Here is a 13592-nt window from a genome sequence, read left to right on the forward strand (position 1 = left end):
TGACTGTTGTTCGACGACCAAGTCAACCGTAGCTAGGCGAGGTTTAGCATTGTTTGTGAACTGCTAAGCTTGGGTAATACCGCATCTAACAAGCCGGCGGCCCGGCGTATAAACAAACATTCACCCAATCGAGCGAACCCTTGTCTTTAGTTTCCTTATATGTTATCGGCATGGGTGGCTTGAGGTTTTGTACATCGCACCCAAGCGCCCATTGTTTTAGCTGTAAGCTGCATGGGGACGCATCCGTGCCCCACATAACCTCTTCGCTCCAGTTCCATTTGCAAATAGCATAGAGCTAAGCGACAAATCGCCGCGTAGATCTATCTTCCAATTTGTGACTGCTTCTGCCAGGCCCTTTAGGGTTTTTGCCCGAAAAAGTAAAACCTCTGTTTGCCGACGTGACCCTGAGCCAATGCGTATATGTTTTTAGAAAGAGTGTTAAACTTAATGACTAAAAAAGAGATTCCTTTGTTCTCAAACCTTGTAAAAGATACTGACTAACGAAGACAGGCATTCAAGGCATTCTAAGTATTTCTCTTTTAACCTGAAATAGTTTCGCCAAGCCGTCAAACCCGACGATGGACAAAGGTGTGCCGCTCTTCGCAAAAATAAACAACCCCAAAACTCTGTTAACACTTCACGATTCACCCTTTGGTATTCAGACATGTTTAGGTTACAACTCTAATCGTTAACATTGCAACTCTTGAAAATAACGAAGGGTTATGTGACTCAGCGTGCGTAAATATCACGCATAAAATAAAGTGTTATTTCAGCAACGGTAACGGCCAATGCTTGCTGGACGAACCACCACAAAGGGTACTGTCATTACCAACTACTGAACCTGGTCAAGTGTTTGATGCCAATGCACAATGCAGCTTCGTGTATGGACCTGGTGTTCGCCACTGTGACTTTATGGTAAGAAATGATTTTACAAAAGAATATGCTGCCTTTATTTCAGTGCTTTGAAAGAAAGAAATCAAAAGACAATGTATGTTTGAGGTTATACCACCGTCTATTTAATATACACTGTTGCACATCAAAGCAGTAGCGTATAGAGTATTACCCGAATTGACGTTGGTCCCCGCTCCACTGCCAGTCACTGAATCGAATTCTATTGTATTACCTTCCAACGGAAGTTGCCACCAACGCCATTTGTTTAAATTATATAGCACGAACCAAAACTATTCCACTGAGAGATGGCTTTTTATGTGTTCCGCGTCTTCTCTTATTGGTCCAGTTTGGTTAAATTAATTTTTAACGGACCATTCTCCTAAAAACATTGTTGATATTTATTTTGACTCAACTTTTGAACAATGGTAAATTTGGTCATATTTTTTTTAGTTTCAAAACACTTGTCAGAGACTGTGGTGTATAAACCAAAACCGGAGCCACGGATGTCGAACACCTCACGTGCCGTGGGCGGACGGTACAAGCTGCGGAGATGGAAAACAAAAGATGGTAAGTTATTTAGAGATAACGTTTCTACCTTTGGTTTGAACTATGTAGCATCAAACCTTGTAAATCATGAAGGTTTTTAATTAAATTGTTCAATTTAAGTTACTTTATTATTGATCGTAATGTCTGGTTAACTTGACAGTGGTGTCAACGCGGTCATTGCGTGCCAGAGGATCGTCACCGTGTGCCTGTTGATGGGAATTGGGGGGAATGGAGCCGATTTGGCGAATGTTCTAGAAGGTGTGGAGGTGGTATCAAAAGTGCAACCCGAAAATGCGATAGCCCAAAGTAAGAATAAAACTATTGTTGTGATTGCGTCATGAACTAACAAATAATCTTGTCTGGCTAAGATGCTCTGGTGCACTTTCTCCTGTACGCATAGTTAAGTAATGCCGCGAATTCCGGCGGTTTCTCCAACCTTCTTTTAAAAGATTTGTCTTTTATAGAAATCCGCGTGCGAAGTCAGGTTAATGTACACTTACAGGTATTTGAAATCAAGCGCGGGATAAAGCCTGATATGTAATCCCTCATTACAAGATTAGTGATAGCCGCATTATTGAGCTATTAAAATAAATCCCGGTAAAAATAAATTATTCTCGCCGTTTTCAATGGTGAAATCCGATTATGATCTTCAGTTTTAGTGTGGTCCTTACAGCCGCGGGTTGAGACCTGGGGCACTTCGCAAATTCCACGCTAAAACTTCTTTTGGGTGAACTGGTCAACATGCCGCTTTTAATCTAAGCTAATTATTCTTTACTTATGCAAAGTTCTTTTTAGGCCGCGGTATGGTGGGAGGTACTGTACCGGAAAGAGAAAGAAGTTCCGACCATGCAACTTTCAGGTAAGCACGTTTACTAACTGCAAGTATGGCTTGTAATCCTATTAATTAACGTGCTTACTCAACTTTAAAGGAATGTTCCGTGGATAGCGACTTTCGCGCCGAACAGTGCGCAGCGTACAACAATTGGGCACGTCATCACAGACATCGAATCAGAGGAATCGCACCAAATGCTGAATGGATTCCGAAATACGACGGTATTTTACTTCAGGTGTGTGAAAGCCACAATTGTTATAAAAATATTAATTATAATTCGAAACATTGTCTTTTCTAACCAGGGGCATTGTGTTGATTTTTAGGATCGGTGCAAATTAATTTGTCAAGTGAAATCAGATGACCAATACGCTGTACCATGGTATGTTCTCAAACCCAAAGTAATCAACGGGACACCATGTGGTCCAGATACCAACGATATTTGCGTTGAAGGTGTATGCAAGGTAACGTATATATAAATTATTAGCAATCGCCACATCATACGTACATTGTTCATTACTTTGTTTTATCCAATCAGATGGCAGGGTGTGATCACGTGTTAAATTCACGGACGACAGTTGACGAATGTGGGATTTGTAACGGAGACAACAGTGCATGCAGAACGGTGCAAGGAAGTTATAATACAGGTTACAACATCGGTTACAATCGAGTGGTGATCATACCAGCAGGTGCAAACAACATTGTGATCATGCAGCGTTCATACAGTGGTGACGCGGATGACTTTAATTACCTCGGTAAGCCAAAGTTTCTTTTATATTTTATCGTGTAAGATGTTTAATGTGACAAAATGCAGGTCCTGTGATTTAATACAAAGACCCTTCGTGTACAATATTACTTAGAAACTTTGAGCCTGAATTAATAAATCGTGGTTTTACTTTTATATGCGCAATTTTAACATTTAATTCATTACAACAATTTCAGCTTTACGAGATAGCCGTGGTAATTATATTCTGAACGGAAACCGGAGTGTTATGAAAAATAAACACAAAATACACAAGAGGAATAATAAAAATAACAGAGGACCACTTTACCAGTGTGACTACACAGGAACAGACACCGCCATTGAAAAAATCAACTGCAGTAAAGCGATAGAAATTGACATCATAGTTGAAGTAAGATTTCTATGTTTGTATGTGTTTATGCGTTTGGTTTGCTGTCGTATAGTCGGCCAACTAAACCAGTTTGCATTTTCAGGTGTTATCTGCTGGAGATTTAATGCCGCCAAATATAAACTACCGGTACAACATTCCCGTAAGAGACAGGTTATCATATAGATGGGATCCACATGGACCTTGGAGTCCTTGCAGCAGATTGTGCGACGGGAAAACCAAAGGAAAGGTTTGTTCACATTTTCTTCAACACTTTAAGATTTTTATCTTTAAAGCGATGTAACTTAAACTGTTGACGCGATTAAAAGTTACCGCATTTGCAATTTGGAGAAAGCTAATTAAACAAGGAGTAATTTCACGTTTGTTTTAGATAATGTGCGTGCGATCTGACCAACAGATAGTTTCTGACCGCAAATGTAATCATCTTCCAAAACCAAGCACTATTATACGACCATGTAATACAAGATGTCAGTTCACGTAAGTCCAGACGTGATATACATACTGTACAATGAAATGTTAGTTATTTATAACATCATGCGTTATAGGTGGCATCCAAAGCCTTCTGAGTGCTCTGTGCGGTGTGGCCGTGGAACAACTCATTTGGAGTTTGAATGTAGAAAGGTTAGTTAATAATGTACATCTTTCTAAATTTTCGGTCTATTTAAAATATAGTGAGAATGGCGGAAGACGGTACCTTTAGCACGTAATATTAAAATATTCTGGACGTGTTTTAAACATATAAAGATGGTCTATGGAATTCGCCAGAATACGGTCTTTTATTTCTTTAAAATATCTACCTGGTGGAAAGAGAAAATAGAATGAAAAGGTGTTCCATCTTTCCTACCCTACTATGCATGTATTTAACTATAGTTTAAATTAAATAGACCCCAAGAGGTTCGATGAAAATTAAGATTTCAGCTTTTATGCCTTTTCCTTATTTAAGGTAACAAATGTCCCAGCCAATCGCATTCATCGTAGCAATCACGTGGTAGAGACAGTCAGCGATAGTTTGTGTCCACAACCGAAACCTGGAGGTGTAAGTTCGTGTGAAGGAGATTGTCTTTCAACCCGCTGGACATACGGAGAATGGGGAGAGGTGAGGGTCGATTACGAATATGTTTTGCTGCGCTTGGTTTACGATCGCAGTTGTGTTTTGTGTTTATAAACTTTACTATCTCGCGGTGAATACACAAAAACATAGCACAACAAGCGCTGGTAAAAAGTATTAACTTCTAAAAAAGATTTAACCGGCAATATATGCCGCGTGTTGTATGGTAAACTAGGGATAAGAGAGCCCAGTGGCAATTGTGGATTGCATTTCAAATTGCTTTGGAAAAACAGATGTTTACTCGAAAATAATGGCTCTATTGTTTGCAGTGCTCACGGAGCTGTGGCGGCGGCAGTCAGACCCGCAGTAGTGTGTGTCATGATAGCAGGGGAATTGAATTGAATCCTACTCAATGTGAAGATAACGAACGAGTTGTTTCAAGAACATGTGGAAACGTAGCTTGTCCACAATGGGTGGTATCTGCCTTTTCACGGGTAAGTTGTCGCCGTTCATCGCCTACCTGCCTGTGAGTAATCGTTGTAACAATCGTTTGATTACGTCACAGTGCATGGCGACATGCGGATCGGGTGTACGTCATCGTCGTGTGTGGTGCGCGATACGAGGAGCTGTGAGACCGAACAACGAATGTAGTCGACAGCGTAAACCACCGACCACTACTTTGTGTTCGAACCATGACTGCCCTACCTGGTCTTACGACAACTGGGGACCGGTACGCGAAAATAATATTTTCTTTGACTCTGCTTACCTGCACTGCATGCTAAGACCACAGGAGAAGCATAACGATAGGACAAGTGTCAATTTTTCACCTAAGAGCTGTTTTCTTCGATTTTAGTGTTCCGTGACGTGCGGCGAAGGAACATCAGTTCGTTTGTACCGCTGTGTTGACCACGCATCCACCGCAGTCGACGATGGATTGTGCAACACTGCTCTTTTGAGACCCGATACCCGAGCATGCTATGCAAAACGAGCATGTGACGTATCGAGGATATCACGAACTTATGACAACGATGGATTCCCATCTATCGTGTCACGAGGATTAGCTGAAAGAGAGGCGTTTGCTTTGACAACATTACCAGGTGATTTTATACACATATGACATGTACGACTCGTTGCGATAACTGAAACATCTAACGATCTTTGTCACCCGCAATCACAATGTCAAAGCACTTCAACAGTGTCTTTATTAATATAGAGATACAAACTTACACGTTTTGCTTGCAGAACCAACCACAGTTCCACCAACCACCACTACGACAACGGAAGTCGCACCTTTACAACAAATGTACGGAGCTTTGAATTCAGATTCAGGAATAATGATTGTTAACCGTCGCCGCGAGAATGCTCGTTGGAGAACCGGATCTTGGACTCCAGTAAGATATTGTTATAAGAATAAATGAGGTCAAATTCTTTGTATTAAATATTTTTTCCTAAAGTGCTCGTCATCTTGTGGAAGTGGTGTCAGGGAGAGATACGTCAGTTGTCGTCTCATCCAAAGTGACGTTGTTGCTCCTGAGGAAGAATGCGGTTCATCCGAGAGCAGACCGGCGGCGAGGGAGACTTGTGAAGATAGTCCGTGTCATGGAACTTGGCGGACGGGAGTTTGGACAGAGGTAAGACACATTTGTAATAACATAAGTTGTTTTGGTGTGGAATAATGGAAAAATAATGTTGTCGATATCTTAGTGTTCAGTCAGCTGCGATGGTGGAACCCGCACTCGTTACGTTCGATGCCTTTACAATGGTCGTTATCAAGATGATGGACAACATTGCTTGCCACAGGATAAACCCTCTGAAGATGAAATTTGTTCGTCAGCTCCGTGTCCAACTACAACAACAACCACAACTTCTACATCCACAACAACTTCTACAACCACATCAACCACAACATCAGCAACTACCACAACTGCTACAACTACAACAGCTACCACCACAAATGAACCAACCACTAGTGTATCAAGTACAACTGAACCAGCAAATACACCAGCAAGGAGAAAGGTAAAACCAAATATAAAGCTTATGGTCTTATCAAAAAAGCCAAATGATACTTGCGACTGTTGAATACGGCCACATGTATGATACCTTTGCATATGTTGTTCAATAACACAGCAGCCTGCTGTTATAAAAACCAGACGAGTTTTTCCTCTATGTTAACACAGAGATGTGATGATAGTAAAATGCATTTTTGATATTGTTTCAGAATCGTCTTTTCGATCCCGAAGTTAGACCAAGACTTGCTTATGTACCACGTGACCGCTCAGTGACCGTAGTCAACCGAGGAAGAGTTTATGAATCGAACAGAACTCGACTTGGACACTGGAGAACAGGGCCGTGGTCTCAGGTAATTATAAAATCCTATATGACTAAAGTTGTTAGAGACCTTGGTCGAGACCATACCAATATTAAATTTCTATTTAAATTCAATACATTTTTAGTGTTCCAGTACATGCGGAGGCGGAACACAGAAGCGAGCTGTGGTATGTTATTCACCCCACAGTGCAAAAGCTGATTGCGATTCACTGGATCCACCACCAAGTATACAACTCTGCAACGCTGATGCTTGCCCAAGGTGGAAACGTGGACGTTGGGGAAAGGTATTTATACCTACTCTACTTATGTTTTAAATCATATTTAACTGGGAGTTACGTATATAAATTTTACCCATAGCTTGTCTCAACTTACTGGCTGTATTTTTAACGGTCAAACTATACTAAAAGAACATTAGAAAGCAATGATATATATATAAAACACTACAACCACTTATCCAAATCTATACAGTGCTCGAAAACTTGCAACGGTGGTCGACGATTGAGGAACGTGTATTGTGTGATGTCGGATGGACGGTCAACGTACAAACATCGTTGCAACGTCATTCTCAAGCCGGTGGAGATCGAACCCTGCAGAACCATGACCTGTCCTGGTGCTCACCGGTGGCGCAAGAGTGCATGGAGCGCGGTACGCAGTTTGTATTATTTCATAACTTGAAATTTAGTTAGAAGTCAAGTCGACAACATCACCAAAAAGCTGAAAGCGGTGGGAGGCATTTGAGTTGCGGAATGAAAATGTTGGAATGAAGTGTTCAAAGTGCTGCATGGAACTGTGTCGCCTGTGAGGCTTCTACGCGCTGCCGAGCGGCGTATATGCTCGATATGTGTACTTGATGTTATTAACATAAATCTCCATTGTTGGTTAAAAAATGAAAGTTGTGAAATCCTATTTCGTACACATTTATATACTTTTTGAACATTTTAATAAAAATTATATGAACCTTAAAAACCAACTTCGAATTGACGCCAATGTATTTCAGTTTTGCAAAATCGTTTTTATCTTCGACATTTCTATTATAACAATCCATGTATTATTTATTTCTGTTTACCCATATATCTTTCAAGAGACGTTATCTTCAGTCGTTATAATTGCCCATACAACAACAAAAAAGATTGAACTTTGACTGGTCCACCTTTGCAATGAATAAAATAAATATTGTAACAAATATAATATTATCTGAATCTAAATCGTACGCCCGCTCCGGCAAGTCTAAGCTTATAGTATTATTGATACGTTCATTGATACATACATATATGCTCTTCTGTACGTGCCTAATCGCAATGCCGAGTCGGCGAATTTTTATTTACTTCTTAACTATGCGCCAAACCTTCATTGTCATTTCTGTAAACAAGTTCAGACTAAAAAGCAGCATTGCTTGTTGTTATTAGACACAAATCGTATTTGCTCTTTTGATACTACGTCACCAACCCATAGAGTTGCAGTGTTTGTTATGAAACGCTTTTAAAGCGGAATGAGATTAATCCAATTTTCTTGGCTATAATCGATAAGGGTTTCCACAACAAGTGGGGTGTTTTATCTTAACAATGACCTTTCTTGTTCTTGTGGCGCTTGCTGCGTTTACAATCTGTTTTCTTATTTAAAGCTATGATATTTTTGACCTTTGTATTTCATTTATGTGAATAACTGCGTATGACTAATTACTCTACCTTAATGCTTTAAGTGACACACATAGGGTATTTAATTTTTACATGTATTGTCTTGCTTACCACCAGCATTTAGTTTGGGTAAATATGTATGTTACTGTCTTACTTTTATATACCAATGATATATTACTGTGTATACGACAGCTGAATAGCATATATGGCGGAGATTAACATTTTATTTAAATCACAGTGTTCTGCATCGTGTGGTCGAGGAACAAAGAATCGGAATGTGAATTGTTTAAACGCGAACGGTGAAACAGTTGCCGATGCGAAATGTTTGCTACATAGAACAAAACCTCGTGTTGTGAGGAGATGCGTGAAACAACGAAGGTGTCCAAGATGGAGAACTGGCAGATGGAACCAGGTTCGTCACTCGCACCAAGTTTTGTGCTATTACCTAAATCCTGATATCAATTATCACAAAGAAAATATACTATAGGGATAAATAGTGTAGGATAATAAATGTATTTTTTATTAATTTCGAAAATGTTTGCGGCTTGTAGTGTTCTGCATCTTGTGGGGTTGGAATTCAGCTTCGTCGAGTAAACTGTCGATACAAGCGAAAGGTCATAGTAGATGAACTCTGTGACGTAAATAGTCGCCCTGATGACGTCACTAGATGTAATGTGACGGATTGTCCTAGCCACAAGTGGCACGCTGAACGATGGAGACCTGTAAGTATCAAGTTGTGGTTGTGGTAAAACAGCTTCAATGCTTCGTATAAAGCGAGACAAAAGAGGAAAACTTTTAAATCGATTTTTTTACCTTTTCACCGCGATGTTATTACGAGGATCTCACCCTTGTGCAGTGTAGCGTGTCGTGCGGGGAAGGGACGATGACGCGGGTGGTCACGTGTCGAAGTTTACCCCACAACATAGTGGTCGATCCCAGTCTTTGTAACACGGAGTTGGTAACTGAGAGACCACTAGCATCTCAACAATGTAACAATGGACCATGTAATGCATTCTGGAGGGCTGGGGCGTGGTCAGAGGTGATCTAACATTGTTTTAATTGTGCTTTTCACAACCTAATGTTTAAAGTTTATATTGAAACGCTCAAAACTTAATTTGTTTGTTTAAAATAACAATGTCTAAAAATTACCGTTTTAATGGAACGGTTTCTAATTATCATGGTACCTAATTAACTATTTCATTTCATGCATAGTTCAATATGGTATCTGTTTTGTAGTGTACCAAATCGTGTGGTCCTGGAATACAACGACGACCAGTTAAATGCTCATACGTCGATCCGATGACGTACAAAGAAAAAACCGTGACGTCATGTCGACTCACCACTCGCCCTTATGCTGTGAGAGATTGTGACAGAGGAAGATGCGATTCGGAAGTTTACTGGCGCGTTGGATCCTGGAGTGAGGTAAGCTTGTTTAAATGCAAGTGTAATATTCCTATTGTGGTGGGGCAACGATAATTCTGTTCTGTTTCATATATATCGTGTCCGAGTTACCACGTATGTAATGTTGTAGGTTATTATTTTTTAAAAAAATTTAACGTCGTATCAATTTAAACAACCCATTGGGGTGACAGGAGCAATTGCCATGTGTGGTAAGGTGGGGGAAGACGGGACACATTTAGCACATATTATACAAAAATTCTGATCGTGTTTTGAATAATTAACAACGATCCATGGGAGTCGTGAAAAAACGGTTTTATAATTATTTAAACATTCTTTGTTTACTACCAAATTGAGATAGAAATAAAATGGAAAAGTGTCCTATCTTCCCTTATCCTATTATAGAAATTGTTAGTTAGTCACGCACAAATACTGATCACTTTGTTTATTACATACAGTGTTCAAGGTCGTGTGGCGAAGGTCGATCAATGCGTCGTGTAGTTTGTACAGATCGTGCTACTCAGTCGTCGCTAGATGACGCTGTATGTGAAGCTGTTCCATCATTCAAACCGGATCGAACAAGAATTTGCCAGTTACGACCATGCATACCAACCACGTGTCGGGAACTGCAATCACATAGAGACATAAGAAGAGATGGAGAATATTATTTAGAAATAGGAGGTGTCATGGCCAGGGTAAGAAATCTTAGAAACTATTTTATCCACAGTAGTGCTGACCAGAAAGGTCTCAAAGCTAGTGTCACATTAAAACTGAATTGTTTGGTCTCCACTGTTTTTGGTCGCAAACCTATTAACGACGTTTCAATTTCAGATATACTGCAAAGACATGGGAAGTTCTAATCCAACCGAATATCTCACACTACCTCGGGGTGGGGAAGAAAATTATTCGGAAATTTACGGATACAGGTTTGTAAGCAATAACGAAAATACCAACATTAAGTAACTTGCTATACGTGCAGTCCAGAAATGTATAATAACCACACAAACCACCTTGCAGGTTAATAAACGCCGATACTTGCCCGAATAACGGCAGCCGCGACTCATCTTGTGCATGCCATCGTGATTATCCCGAAGCTGGACGAACTGTGTTCCGTAAAGTTCGCTTAGACGTCGTTTCCATGCGCGTACTTGGTAAGCTGCTTGTAACACCTATGCTAACTCATTCGTTTGGATTGTGACTTCGCTGAGATGCTTGCAGTACAACCCCTTTTTTCTCAGACAGCTGTGTGTTGTTCATCAGTCTAATGGTAAAACTTGTAGGGCGTGAGTTTCTGCATTAAGGTCAAATGTACTGAGCTTAAGGATTTAAGCAGCTGGATTACAAAAGTCAATAGTTTCAATCCGATAATCAGGCCTAACATAATCCTTAGCCAATTATCTACCTTATAAATCATTTATCATTACCTTATACTGCAGCGAATAAATTCACGTTTGCGACGACCGAGTATGGCAAAGAAGTTCCTTTTGGAATGGCTGGCGATTGCTACAGCAGAGGGAATTGTCCACAGGTAATTCCCGATCATTTTTACTTGTACTTGATACTATGGTAAATGTAAGACGTTTTAAATATGTTGTATATTACAGGGCGAGTTTCGGATGGATTTTACCGGGACTGGGTTCGTTGTTAGTTCAAATACCAGATGGCTCTCGTACGGCGAACATCCGGTTCGTAGAATACAACGAAGTCGTGTAAGTATCCCTATGTGTTCGGTATAAACTCATTACATGAACATAGTTTATCTATGAGCAGTGTTCCATAATTACCACATATTTGACCCAAAAATGTGTTTAACAAAAATCGGTTTTAATTTTGTGTAATTCTTAGTGCTTTCGCTTACTATAGTTTATCTACAACGTTATTTAAACATTTAGAATGGATTGGAGGTGTCAGGTTCATGTGGCGGATATTGCAGCAGATGTCAACCTGATCCACTAATAGGATTACAACTCTCACATCAACCATAGGTAACCAAGTTATGAATATTTACTTTCTATTACAAAACGGTTTCGGATTTTCCTAATGAAACAACAACGACCTGTTATGTTTTTGAATATTATATCTTCACGCTTATTTACGAAACGAATGATCATATAGACCTAGCATATATTTGACTTGTGTTCGAAACATTATATAGTGGGATGGGGGAAGATGGGACACCTTTTCAGTCTATTTTGTCGTACACAGTTTAATCATGGCATAAATCACTTCAGTGTAAGATGGTTTAATACACTTCGTGCCTGTTTACAAATGACCAAGCATGTAACTTTACGGGGTGATATTTTTTATAGTTTTTTTTTGTGTTTTATTAATTTCCGGTAAGAGATTTGCGCGATATATCCACTGTTCCACAGCACTTGTCAAATCGTGTTAAAGTTATAGTGCAACAATTTAAAGTACTTTTACTTTCATTTTAGATTGTTCTGTAGTTCTGGTTGCGCACCAAGCCAAAGAAGAATACCTCATGTCGTTAGATACGTCAAAATGCCTTCTTTAGCAATATTAGTTATCATGCGTGCCTAGGAAACCTTTTGTTATTTGCTAGTTTCTAATCGTTTGTCTCAAATATTTTATTCTTTTATTTTCCCTTTATTTAATTTCGACGAGTTTTCTCTCCTGCTAGTACTGTTCCAAAGTCCTGTATGCCTCCTTGTGCCTTTATCGCTCCCGCGTTCGATCCGGTCAGTATTACAACCGTCATTTTGACCACTACATTTTTGGTCATGTTTTTTTACAGTTCGGCCAACATAACTATGGTTTTACTTGTCCGCTTTATTGCCCGACAGAAACTGATACCTAAACTATGCGGTGCCACGCTCGCCTCACAGTCGCTCTTGCCCGACCCCACGTGGCCAACCTCGTTCAGCATGAGAAGCAGCTAGCATTGCTTTTTACATCTTTTTGCACAAACTAACTATAATATTTCGCGTGTCTTCAGCGCGCTCTCTTCAGCTTAACCAATGTCCAGAGTACTGTGTTTTCTTTTACGCGTCACTCCTCCAAAGCCGCGCTTCATAGTCGTGACTGTAAATCGTAAAATGCTTATCCTTTCCAGTGATATTTTTTATGATGGCAGTCGTTCAATGTTTCCGATTTTTTCAAAAGGCTAAAATGTTATTTTGCTAATGCTGTTTAATTCCAGCATTTTGTTAATTGAATCCAGACCTCTCAAGTCCCAATTAACAACACAACTATCACAACATTATTGGTTAGCCAATGTTATAACATATATTCGTCGCTTGGCACAAATTCGTTACATGTTCATCTCAACGTGCATGCATGCTGCTATTGTATTATTATTGCGGCAGCTAAAAATCTTATTTTTATAAAGGGCTGGTCCCATCAAGCTTCGCCTAAATTATATTTTTTCTGTCGCTTTAAATCTTTTGTTGATGTAAGTCGCCACATCTTGGCATGTTTTTCATTTTCTGTTTGTCTTGTTTGGTAATTTAATCGTCTTTCTTAATAAAAATCACCAAATAAATTCGGAGGTTATTGGCTTTATTTAAAGTTTTGTCTTTAAAGAGTATCTTTGAATTTTGCATACGTTGAAAAAAGACAATTTGTGGGTGATGGACATTAAACGACCTTTATAGACTTAAAACGTTGTTCAAAAGAGAAGCGCGTGAAAAGTGCGCAACTGACAGAAGATTCTTAAAATGCCGCTACTATACATAACTTGAAAGCATCTTGTAAAAGTTAAAAAATGTTTTGGCAAGAAAAAAATAAAACTCACAATTCATCACACCGTTTCTCTTTTTGGTTTTGAG

General features: G+C 39.6%; 1 protein-coding gene and 1 long non-coding RNA gene across 6 annotated transcripts in view; one reads left to right on the plus strand and one right to left on the minus strand.

Moving 5' to 3' along the window:
* LOC149742667 (A disintegrin and metalloproteinase with thrombospondin motifs 9-like) overlaps window positions 1-13312 on the plus strand; it is a 34802-nt gene extending 21490 nt beyond the window's left edge. For all 3 annotated transcript variants that reach the window (XM_089894106.1, XM_089894107.1, XM_089894108.1), the window contains 32 exons: window positions 774-915; window positions 1342-1458; window positions 1598-1743; window positions 2233-2296; window positions 2367-2504; window positions 2593-2730; window positions 2805-3021; window positions 3209-3399; window positions 3482-3625; window positions 3767-3873; window positions 3942-4017; window positions 4340-4492; window positions 4774-4938; window positions 5010-5174; window positions 5298-5541; window positions 5687-5835; window positions 5899-6075; window positions 6149-6460; window positions 6663-6803; window positions 6898-7056; window positions 7241-7417; window positions 8645-8818; window positions 8958-9128; window positions 9263-9445; window positions 9643-9828; window positions 10263-10499; window positions 10636-10730; window positions 10822-10955; window positions 11241-11332; window positions 11409-11513; window positions 11697-11789; window positions 12240-13312. In XM_089894106.1, coding sequence (XP_089750232.1) covers window positions 774-915; window positions 1342-1458; window positions 1598-1743; window positions 2233-2296; window positions 2367-2504; window positions 2593-2730; window positions 2805-3021; window positions 3209-3399; window positions 3482-3625; window positions 3767-3873; window positions 3942-4017; window positions 4340-4492; window positions 4774-4938; window positions 5010-5174; window positions 5298-5541; window positions 5687-5835; window positions 5899-6075; window positions 6149-6460; window positions 6663-6803; window positions 6898-7056; window positions 7241-7417; window positions 8645-8818; window positions 8958-9128; window positions 9263-9445; window positions 9643-9828; window positions 10263-10499; window positions 10636-10730; window positions 10822-10955; window positions 11241-11332; window positions 11409-11513; window positions 11697-11789 — 4792 coding nt within the window. In that variant the 3' untranslated portion in view covers window positions 12240-13312. The remainder of the gene's footprint in view (window positions 1-773; window positions 916-1341; window positions 1459-1597; window positions 1744-2232; window positions 2297-2366; window positions 2505-2592; window positions 2731-2804; window positions 3022-3208; window positions 3400-3481; window positions 3626-3766; window positions 3874-3941; window positions 4018-4339; window positions 4493-4773; window positions 4939-5009; window positions 5175-5297; window positions 5542-5686; window positions 5836-5898; window positions 6076-6148; window positions 6461-6662; window positions 6804-6897; window positions 7057-7240; window positions 7418-8644; window positions 8819-8957; window positions 9129-9262; window positions 9446-9642; window positions 9829-10262; window positions 10500-10635; window positions 10731-10821; window positions 10956-11240; window positions 11333-11408; window positions 11514-11696; window positions 11790-12239) is intronic.
* On the minus strand, window positions 8613-10985 carry LOC149742668 (uncharacterized). Of its 3 annotated transcripts, none has more exons than XR_016387423.1 (4): window positions 10844-10985; window positions 10261-10430; window positions 9220-9818; window positions 8613-9126 (listed from the first exon to the last, which is right to left on the minus strand). It is a non-coding gene; the product is annotated as an uncharacterized LOC149742668 (long non-coding RNA). The 3 variants fall into 3 exon arrangements; XR_016387422.1 differs by having other exon boundaries at window positions 10815-10957; XR_016387421.1 differs by having other exon boundaries at window positions 10759-10899.
* Window positions 13313-13592: the final 280 nt, after the last annotated feature.

Source organism: Ciona robusta, chromosome 1, assembly GCF_009617815.1.
Source record: "Ciona robusta chromosome 1, ASM961781v2".
Taxonomy (NCBI): domain Eukaryota; kingdom Metazoa; phylum Chordata; class Ascidiacea; order Phlebobranchia; family Cionidae; genus Ciona; species Ciona robusta.